At 51.3% G+C, this 10,145-nt stretch overlaps 1 protein-coding gene across 1 annotated transcript; it reads left to right on the top strand.

Annotated features, from left to right (window-relative positions):
* Positions 1-1,411: 1,411 nt before the first annotated feature.
* Positions 1,412-4,680, top strand: Sertad1 (SERTA domain containing 1). The gene is made up of 2 exons (NM_001007735.1): positions 1,412-1,523; positions 3,623-4,680. Exon 2 carries the CDS (start codon positions 3,626-3,628, stop codon positions 4,334-4,336), a length of 711 nt encoding a protein of 236 aa, NP_001007736.1. The 5' UTR covers positions 1,412-1,523; positions 3,623-3,625; the 3' UTR covers positions 4,337-4,680.
* The last annotated feature ends 5,465 nt before the right edge of the window (positions 4,681-10,145 follow it).

Consider the following 10,145-nt stretch of genomic DNA (forward strand, 5'->3'; position numbering starts at 1 on the left):
ACAGCCCAGCTGAGGAGTGCCATCTCCTCAGCCCAACATTCTACTGTTTGTGTTTGTGCTTGCTTGTCTGTTTATGTACTATGTGTATCAGGTGCCTGAGAAAGCCAGCATAGGGTGTTGGATCTCCTAAAACTATAGTCACAGGCAGTTGTGAGCCGCCATGTGGGTGCCGAACTGAACCTGAACCAGGAACTGAGCCAGGTCCTGTGCACTCTTAGCCACTGAGCCACCTCTCCAGCCCCTGATATCCTAACCTTAGTAAATCATCCGGCCATTTTATTTCATTTTATTTTTTCAGTGCTGCAATTGAGCTCCGGTGCTTAACATGCTGGGATGTTAGGCGAGAACTCTTTCACTAAACTGTACCTCTCCAGCCGTGTTTTAAGACTAGCTGAAGGCCCACTGTGGAGCTCAGGCGTTTAATCCCAGTTCTCATGAGGCAGAGGTTTGTGAATCTCTGAGTTAGAAGCCAGCCTGGTCTATAGATCGAGTTACAGAACAGCCATGGCTGTTATCCAGAAAAACCCTGTCACACGAAACGAAAACCCCAAACTAAAACATACAAAAACATACATATACACAAAAACTAAACTAAAAGCAAACTAACCACCCAACAACCAAACAACCAAAAAGACTATTAGGCGTGGCATAAGCCTGTGGTTCCAGTCACTTGAGAGGCTGTTCTGTTTTCCAGGCTAACTTGGGCAACTTAGTGAAACTGTCACAAAAACTAAAGTAACGAAAGTTCGTCGTTTTCTTTCTTTCTTTTTTAAAGACAGGATCTCACTCTGAAGTCCAGGCTGGCTTCAAACTCAAAGCAATCCCCCTGCTTTAAGTCTTTCCATGCTGGTGTTATGGGTGTGAACAACCACGCCCCGCAGGAAATTATTTTCAGGGACTTAAACTGCTGCCCAAAGTCACACAGCTACTCCGGAACTGATGCCCAGGACGTGACCCTGGTGTCATTCCGTCCCCACCTTACTCCCATCTTTAATAGTAGCAGAATCCAGCTGTCCCACTGTAGATTGAGTCCGGTATCGTAAATCCTACTGAGAAAACTGTTAATTTTGTAACTCTCAAGAGGCAGGTCCTCTTCCAGAAGTCATACAGTATTCTAAAATCACCATGAAGTGACAGGCCTGTACTTTAAAAAGGCCCAAACCCCTACCTGTCACCGCCCCACAAGGGAAATCGCTACCAGAGTTTGTCCCTTCGCTCAGGCAGTCCTCCTGGGCATGCGCTTTAGAGACAGGCTCCCCCCTCCTTCTGGAACGTCCCCGATCAGGCTCCGCCCACCACCACCAACGAGAGCGGATCCCGGAGCTGGAGGGCGGGGCTGCCACGCGAGTGGGCGGGAACTAGGGATTGTCGAGTGTCTGGAGTCGTGCGCCCGAATCAGAACTGCGCCTGCCGTCCCAGGTGTCGGTTGCTGGAGCCCAGCGAGCTAGCGATGCTACGGCAGCCGCTTCCTGATTGGCTGCGTGTGGCTCCCTCTTCGTTCTGATTGGTCGGGAGTGATCTGGGTATGTAAATGAAGGGGCCTGGTAGGGAAAGACGAGGGTACGGGCGACCGGGATATTTAGCGTGTTCGATACCTCAGTTAGGTAGATGTTCGCCAGAGCTGTTCGAGATCGAGGGCCAGGGCCTGTATGTGTCGCCCGGCCCGGCCGGGCTGGGTGAATCACGTCGGAGCCCGAGAAGGGGGCGGAGGCGCCGGCTCCCTGGCTCCGGCTGCGTGACTCATCCGCCCCCGCCGCCGCCGCTTCGGGAGGAGCCGCCTCCACTGCCTTCCGGAAGCGAGGGGAGGCCGGGCTAGCTGAGCGACCCGCGGGGGTCGCGGCTTGCTATACCCGGGAGAGACAGGCAGGACCCCGGAGAATCTAAAGGATCCCGGGGTCAGAGGGGCCGGAGTCCCGGGGGACCCAGGTCGGAGTACCGCTAGGGGGCGCCGGGACTCGAGGGGCGGAGTCGGGGTGGGGGCTGAATTCCTGCGGTTCCCGGCTCCCGGGTCTTCAGCGAAAAGGGCAAAGACTCGGTTTTTACTGTCTTGCCAGATCTAGGCTAGTGTCCCCGGGACTGAGACCCTGCAGTCTTTATGCCCCCGTTAGATAGGGCTAGGGGTTCCAAACTCTAGACCTCTCACCTTGGAAGAAAGTACGGATTTTCAAACTTCTGTCAATGACTTAACTCCTGCGGCCCTTCAGGGTTTCCCTTGTCGGTTCTTTTTCCTCAATAAGTTCGGGATCCACCGCTTCCTTGAATGATTGCTAACATCTTAGGGTTTACATTCAAGCGGTCAGCACCCCAACAAGTGCTGCAGCCTCGGAAGGCAGGCAATTTGGGCCCACTTCTATCCCCAAACCTTCATACACACACACACCCGATGCTGCCCCACCACCAATCTTGCCCTAGGCAACAGCTACCCGGGATCCTCTAGAGACATTGCCAACTAATGTCACCACTCATCTTCCTGCCTCGACCCTACCCTCCATGACTCTGTCCTGACACTCTGAAAATCCAAGCCTCCTCCTACTCCTGCTCGCGCCTCCTTCTGCCTGCTCCCCACCCCCACCGGGACTCCTACTGTGTCACTCTGCGCCTGCTCCTAGTGTGTGGTTTGTTTTTTTTTTTTTTTTTTTTCCTTCCCAGTTCAGGTTTACCTCTCTCAGTCTTCCTTTGGCCCTCTCAGGAAAACCTGGCCCAGGTTCTCCATAGCCTACACAGCATACATCAGGGTTCATCTTCAATGTATCTTTCTTAGAAAGACCTGCCTTGACTACCTCCAAGATGGCATCTTCCTACCAGTTTCTGTACATTTGATTATTTAATGGCCCATGCATATAGCAGATACTCTGTGTGTTGATGACTGCATTTGCAATCAAGGAGTGGCACACACACTATCCTAACCCTTGTGAGACGGAGACAGGAGGATTGCCTGGAATGGCTGGCCAGCCTGGACTACAGTTGTGAGGCTCTGTCTCAAAAGAATAAAACCCAAAAGTGCTTATAAATAAGTACTAATTATGTGGGCTTAGAGCTTGCTATTCCTACAAAGGACCTGAGTTCAGTTCCCAGTTCCCACATCAGATGGCTTGCAATTACTTTAAAACCAGTTCCAGGGACTCCTGGCAGCTGACCTCTTTGGGCATCTGCACTTTCATGCACACACACAAACACAAAATTTAAAATAAAAGTAAAATTTCAAGTACTAATGACTACGTTTTTGTTCTTTGAATCTAATCTGTGTTAGCAACTTCTAGCATAGATGCTATCTGTATCTTAGGAGTTCACCGAGGGGGCTGAGGATATAGCTCAGTTGGTAGAATGTTTGTTTTACATGCAAGAAGCCCAGAGTTCCATCCCTAGCATCAAATATACCAAGGATGGTGGCACACACCTTTAATTCCAGCACTGGAGAGATGGAGAAGGGAAAAGCAGACGTTGGCTTACCTGGCAAGTTCAAAGCCAGCCTGAGTTCCATGAGACCCTATCTCATTAGAAATAAATATGCTTAGGAAACCTAGCCCTCGGAGGTCAATTGACTGGTCAGGATCACACTGACAGCAGTTGTGAGAGCTGCGTATTGGCTTTCCATAACCGAATGACTCCTTCCTCCCTGCAGAGGATGCTGAGCAAAGGTCTGAAGCGCAAGCGGGAGGAGGAAGAAACAATGGAGTCCCTCTCAGTGGACTCGTGGTGGTTGGATCAAAGCCGCCCAGCAGTGGCACAGACCCCAGCAACCGTGGCTTCTAGCTCTCTCTTTGACCTCTCGGTGGTCAAGCTCCACCACAGCCTTCGGCAGAGCGAACCAGACCTCCGACACCTGGTGCTTGTGGTGAACACACTGAGACGAATTCAGGCGTCCATGGAGCCTACGACCGTCCTGCCACCTGAGCCCATTCAGCCCACAGCCCCCTCTGTGGCAGATAACTTTCTGTCTAGCTCAGACGCCGGCCTCTCAGCCTCCATGGCCAGCCTCCTGGAAGATCTCAGTCATATTGAGGACCTGAACCAGGTCCCCCAACCCCAAGCAGACGAGGGGCCTCCAGGCCGCTCTGTCGGGGGTGTCCTGCCCAACCTGGGTGCCTTGGACTTGCTAGGCCCAGCCACGGGCTGTCTGTTGGACGATGGACTGGAGGGTTTGTTTGAGGACATTGATACCTCCATGTATGACAGTGAACTTTGGTTACCAGCCTCTGAGGGTCTCAAACCTGTCCCTGAGAATGGCCCAGCCAAGGAGGAAACTCCAGAGTTGGATGAGGCTGAGCTGGACTACCTCATGGATGTACTAGTAGGCACACAGGCACTGGAACGGCCACCAGGACCTGGGCGCTGACCCTTAGACCCAGGGATGATTGACTTGGATCTGAGTTGAGCCTGGTGGTTACACCAATCCACTTTGACGTGACACAGATGGCTTCCCCTCACAGAGGAGACCCAGGGTCACTTTGGAGAGACAGTGCTGAGTCCTGGAAACTTCACATCCATCCACCTGTCTTGGCCAGTGAGGGAGTTAGAAATAAGCTCCCAGTGGTGAAATGACGGGACCCAGAGACAGCAATGGTGTTTGGGCTAGGCTGGGGGTTGGACTGGGATAATAGTCTGGGCTATCCCATCCTATTATCCCCAGTGTGGGAAGAGACCTCATAATTTTTGGAAATTAAAACCAGCTTTGGGAAATACCAAGTCTGTGTGCTTCTTTACATCTGTGCCGATCAGGGATGAAATAACATCAAACTTGTAATCCCGTGACATTCCCACGGTTATAGTAGAATAAAACGCACTCCCGGTATATATCTTTGAGCAAAGGGCAGGAGCTTTCAAGAGGTCTCCCAAAATAAAACCACTAAGTTTAGTGGAGAGAAAACAGGACCTTAAGGGCCAGGCAGCTGGCTTTCCACGTAGAAGCTCTCCAGGTCCGGGCAAGCCGGGGCCACCTGCCTGCCTGAGCGCATTGGGCCTGGCCGGAGCCGGGTGTCTGCGGCCGCCCCCGCGGTCCAGCTGCATTCCTGGCCCGACTGGGAGGGGCCGCACACTCACAGCTCTGGCACGGGACCCAGGCTGCGTCCTTCCTGGCGGCCGTGGGGGCAGGGCAGGGCAGGGCCCCAAGAGCGGAAGGATGGTGGGGAGGGTAGGAAGGGAGGAGCCGGGGCGGGGCCGGGGGGAGGCGGGTGCTGGACTGCCACCCAAAGGGCAGGATGGGTCCTGAATCTGGGGACTGTGACACCGTAGGGCCGCTCCTGGATCTCCCCAGGGGCCGGAAACTCCAGGACTGCGGCCGGCCGGGGTGGAGCTGGAGAGGCGGGAGCTGCACGCAGCCCCAGGGGCCCAGAAGGGGTGGGCGGAGCTAGGTTTCCTGGAGGAACGGAGGAAGCTGTGCCCATTTCTGGAAGTGGCTGAGGCGGGCCACCAACAGAAGCGGATGGACATGGCTTCAGGATAGCTGGTGCCAAGTTAAGGATCCTCCTGGCTCCTGAACCCAAGCCTTGGAGACTCCTGTGCCTAGACCGCAGGACATCGACAGCCCCTTGCTGAGGCTGAGACCTTAGGAGCCCGAGCCGAGCTCTGCGGCGCCTCCTTGTGCCTGGTTAGGAATCTACGATGTAACCGTGATCAGTCTAGCGAGGGTCTCCCGCTTTTTCTTTTTTTAGAAGAGGCTTCTGAATCCTAGGCTGGCGTCTAGCTCACTCTTTAGTGGAGGCTGGCTTTGAACTCCTGATCCTTCCGCCTTTACTTTCCTACAAGCTGGGATTACAGGCATGCGCAACTGTGGTTTTTGAGATAGGCTTTCACTACGTATACGAGAAGGCTGGCCTTGAATTTATTATGTAGCCCAGGCTGGCCTCAGACTTGTTGTTTTGTGCCCCACCCCACCCCCCAGGTATTTATTATGCTTTGTTATTGTTTTTTTTTCTTTTGGTTGGTCGGATTTTTGTCTTTTTGTACTTTTTTGTTTTTGTTTGTTTGTTTGTTTGTTTGTTTGTTTTGGTATTCCTGACTGTCCTGAAACTCCCTAAACAGACCAGGACGACCTTGAACACATAGAGAGCCACCTGCTTCTGTCTCCAGAATGCTGGAATTAAAAGTGTTTGCCACCACAGGTGGCTGTTTGCTTTTTTGAGACAGGGCGTCCAAAATGGAGTCTAAACAGACCTTGAACTCGTGTCAGTGCACCTGCCTCAGCCTCCAGCTAAGATGTACTTTTCACACAGGCTCAGGTACACAGTAGGTGTTCATAACTACTGAAATAAAGAGGGAAGAAGAGGTGGCTGAGGACAGTTCCTGTTGGTGGTGAATGCCTACGGAGGGGAGCTACCCCAGGGTGTCATAGCCTGAATACACAAAGGCTGTCTAAAAAGAAGTCCCAGTACCAGCCAGGGCTGGCACTTAGCTTGGAATGCAGTGGGCCCTGGAATCTGCTGGCTGAGGAGGCGGGTCCTTCTGGAGTAGAACCTGAGCTTCGCTGTACCAGAGTGCACACAGCCATCCTGAGCTCAGAGGCCTGGAGAAAGGGATAGGACCTCAGATGCACACTTATCCTAAAGGCACCAGGACGACGGTCCGGACGCTTTGCCTTTTGAGCAGAACGTGAGCTCTTTCCCTAGGCATCTGACCTTCATCTGCAGAGATGTAAATGCGTGGTATCTGGGGCATGCCTCTTAAAAACTGAGCACAGGAACAGCATGCAACCTGGGCCACTAGAGCTAAGAGGCGCCGGGGCCAGGGAGCAAATCGGGAGCATCACCCATCGGGGGAAAATGTAACGACGGTACAGACATTGTTGAAGTGATGAGCTTCAACCGAAGGGCGGGGAAGAAGAGACATGCTTAAAAGCCAGCTCTCTTATTAATCTGTTTATTGTGGTGTTAGAGGTCTAGCCTAGGGCTTTGTACATGCTCTAGATAACCACCATACCACTAGGCCATACTCCCAGCCTCCCAGGCCCTCCTCCCGCTTTCTGAAGGTAGGCTTTCTCTATGTAACCCCGGCTATCCAAAAACTCCCTCTGTAGACCAGGCTGGCCTCAAACTCAGAGATACGCCTCCCTCTGCCTCCGAGTGCTAAAATTAATGGTGTGTGCCACCACACCCCACTTTACTTTTTTTTTCTTTTTTTAAAAAAAAAAGCTTTATTTTATTTTTAAAGACTTGTTTATTTTCTGTTTGTGAGTAGACTATTGCTCTCTTCAGACACACCAGAAGAGGGCGTCGGATCCCATTACAGATGGTTTGTGAGCCACCATGTGGTTGCTGGGAATTGAACTCAGGACCTCTGGAAGAGCAGTCAGTGCTCTTAACCCCTGAGCCATCTCTCCAGCATCTCCACTTTATCTTTTATTTTGAGATATATAATAGTCTTTGTAGTCTGGGCTGCCACTGAACTCTTAATCCTCGTGCCTCAGCCTCTCAACCAGTTGGACTTACAGACCTGCACCACCACACTGGTTCCTACCTGGGTTTAAGCCCCAGCTTTGCCACTCTGGGGCTAAGTGACCTAACTTTTCTGAGCCATCCAGTTCTCTGTAAATTGGAATAGTTAGAGGGTTGCTGCTCTAGTGCTGAGAGACAATAGACCTTAACACTTTCAGGGGTCTCTAAGTAGCTGGCCTAGGCTGAAATGAGGAAGGGAAGCCACCAATTCAATGAAACTAGGAAGAGAGGGAGGCAGGGGCCAGGCACACATGCACAAGCAGGAACCTGGCTGTGAAAGCAGCAGGGAGCCAATAATTTCCTTACTGGATGTGACCAGCTGCAAGTGGACATGGAGCCCAGGGTAGAGTCCCTAGGGAGGAGGGGAGCAGTCATAGGAGGGGAGGGTGACGAAGGGACAGCAAGGACACCTATGGGGCCAGCTGTAGGATGGATGACTTGAGACTGTAGGACCATAGAGAAGAGTAAGTACCAGAAATAGGTTTAGGATTGGAGCTGAGCCTGTGGAGAGACACCACGTGTGTAAGAGGCTATGAAAACCAAGGGAAAGACTTCGGACCCCTGGGACTGAACTCCAAAGAGAGTCGTGGCGGGAGGTAAGGGCCTGAAAGGTGGCTCAGGCTGGGTCAGGAGAGGGTGGTCCCAGAAGGGCCACTTCTATCTCACCACATCCCTTCCGTCCCACAGGATGTCCTGTGTTTATGGAGGTGGCCTGGGTTGGTACCACCCTCTTAAACTCGGCTTCCCATGACCACACCCCTGTAGGGTAGGGAAAACAAAACAGAGAGAGGGGAAGACACAGAGCTGGAAAGACAAGAAAAGAGGAAACGGGCACGGAATAAGGACAGACATGAAGGACCGTGATCTAAACAGACACAAAGACACCATTCAGAAGTCACAGCAAGCCAGGGACAGATTTAGGCCACTGTAGGGAAGATGGACTGACAGTTACCAGCACAATAATCCCAGGGCTCAGGAGGCTGAGACAAAAGGGTCACAGGGTCAAAGCTAGCCTGAGCTACATAGCAAAGCCCTCACTCAGAAACAGATAAGCATCTAGATACAGTGGCTCTTGATTCTAGTGGCAGAATTTGCACTTCAAAGGCTGAAACAGGAGGATTGCTGTGGCCTTGAGGCTAGCCTGGGCTACATATTGAATTCTAAGAAAGCCTAAGCTATCTCAAAAAAACAAACCAACAACAAAGATGACAGCTGCCACTAAGTCTTTTTATTCTGTGACATTTACTTATTCGGGGGGGGGGTGTGTATGTGTCATGGTGAACATGTGGATGTCAGAGGACAATTTAAAATGATTCTTGCCTTCAACCCTGTCCTGGGGATCAAAACAAGGTCAAAGTCCTTGATGAGCAGGCAGAGCACTGTATATATAATAAAACCTTTTTTAAAAACAAGATTTATGTATGTTTGTATGTAAGTATGTATGTATGTATGTTTGTATGTAAGTATGTATGTATGTATGTATGTATGTATGTATTTAATGTATGAGTACACTGTAGCTCTCTTCAGACACACCAGAAGAGGGCACTGGATCCCATTACAGATGGTTGTGAGCCACCATGTGGTTGCTGGGAATTTGATTCAGGACCTCACTGCTCTTAACTACTGAACCGTCTCTCCAGACCATAAATAAAAGTTTAAAAACAAAATGAAAGCAAACAAATAAACAAAAAAAAAAACTTGTGGGGGCTGGGAGGTTTAGCACAGATTTAATCCCACCACTTGGGAGGCAGAGGCAGTTAGGTCTCTGAGTCTGAGGCCAGCCTGGTCTACAGAGTGAGTTCAAGGATAGCCAGGACTACACAGAAACCTTGTCTTGAATTCCTCACCTCACATCCCCCACCCCCGACACCCTAAAATCTCGGTAGAGCAGGCTGGCCTCGAACTCACAGAGATCTGCCTGCCTCTGCCTCCTGAGTGCTAGGATTAAAGGCCTGTGCCACTGTTCCCAGGCTTAAAACCTGCCTTGAAAAACAAACAAAAATAACCAAACAAAAAACCTTGAGGGAGAGGATAAAGCTCGCCTGGTGGCCAATACCTTTATTTCCAGCACTAGAACCAAAGGCAGATGGATGAGTGTCTGAATTTGAGGCCGTACTGGTTTAAATATTAAGTTCCAGGACAGCTAGGGCTACACCGTGATGCCCTATCCCAGTGGGAGGGGAGCTCCAGTTTTTGAGCACTGGAAGGGAGATCATGTCTTAATTTCTTCAATTTTGGTGTGCTGTTGCACTTGTTGTTGAGGTTTTTGAGTCAAGGTTTCATGTAGGCTGACCTTAAACTCAGAATATAGCTGAAGATGACCTCGAACTCCAGGTCTACTTGCCTTCGCCTTCTAAATGCTGGGCTCACAAGTCTCTGCCACTGTAATCGTTTCTTGGATGAATAAACCCACAAATGAGTAAATGCACAGCGTTTCTATGACTACATGATACAGCAGAATAGTTAGGTGAGGGTCTTGCGCTTGGCAGCAGCCACCCCCCACATTTCCAGGATGCTGCTGGCTATGTTCTGGCCACACCCTATTGCTCAGTGCCTGCCAGAGCTGGAAGGCATTTCCCAGAGCTCAGCACATTCCAGCCTTCCCTGGTGGCTCAGAGTGGGCAGGGGGCATTTCACAGAGGAAGGGGGTGGCCCCAGCATGCTAGGATCCTGCCACCCCATTCCTGACCCCATCCCCTCAGCAAAGATCCAGAT

This window comes from Rattus norvegicus, chromosome 1 (assembly GCF_036323735.1).
Source record: "Rattus norvegicus strain BN/NHsdMcwi chromosome 1, GRCr8, whole genome shotgun sequence".
Lineage (NCBI taxonomy): Eukaryota > Metazoa > Chordata > Mammalia > Rodentia > Muridae > Rattus > Rattus norvegicus.

Coding starts and splice junctions, on each gene's coding strand:
- Sertad1 (NM_001007735.1), top strand. CDS start 3,626: ATGCTGAGCAAAGGTCTGAAGCGCAAGCGGGAGGAGGAAGAAACAATG.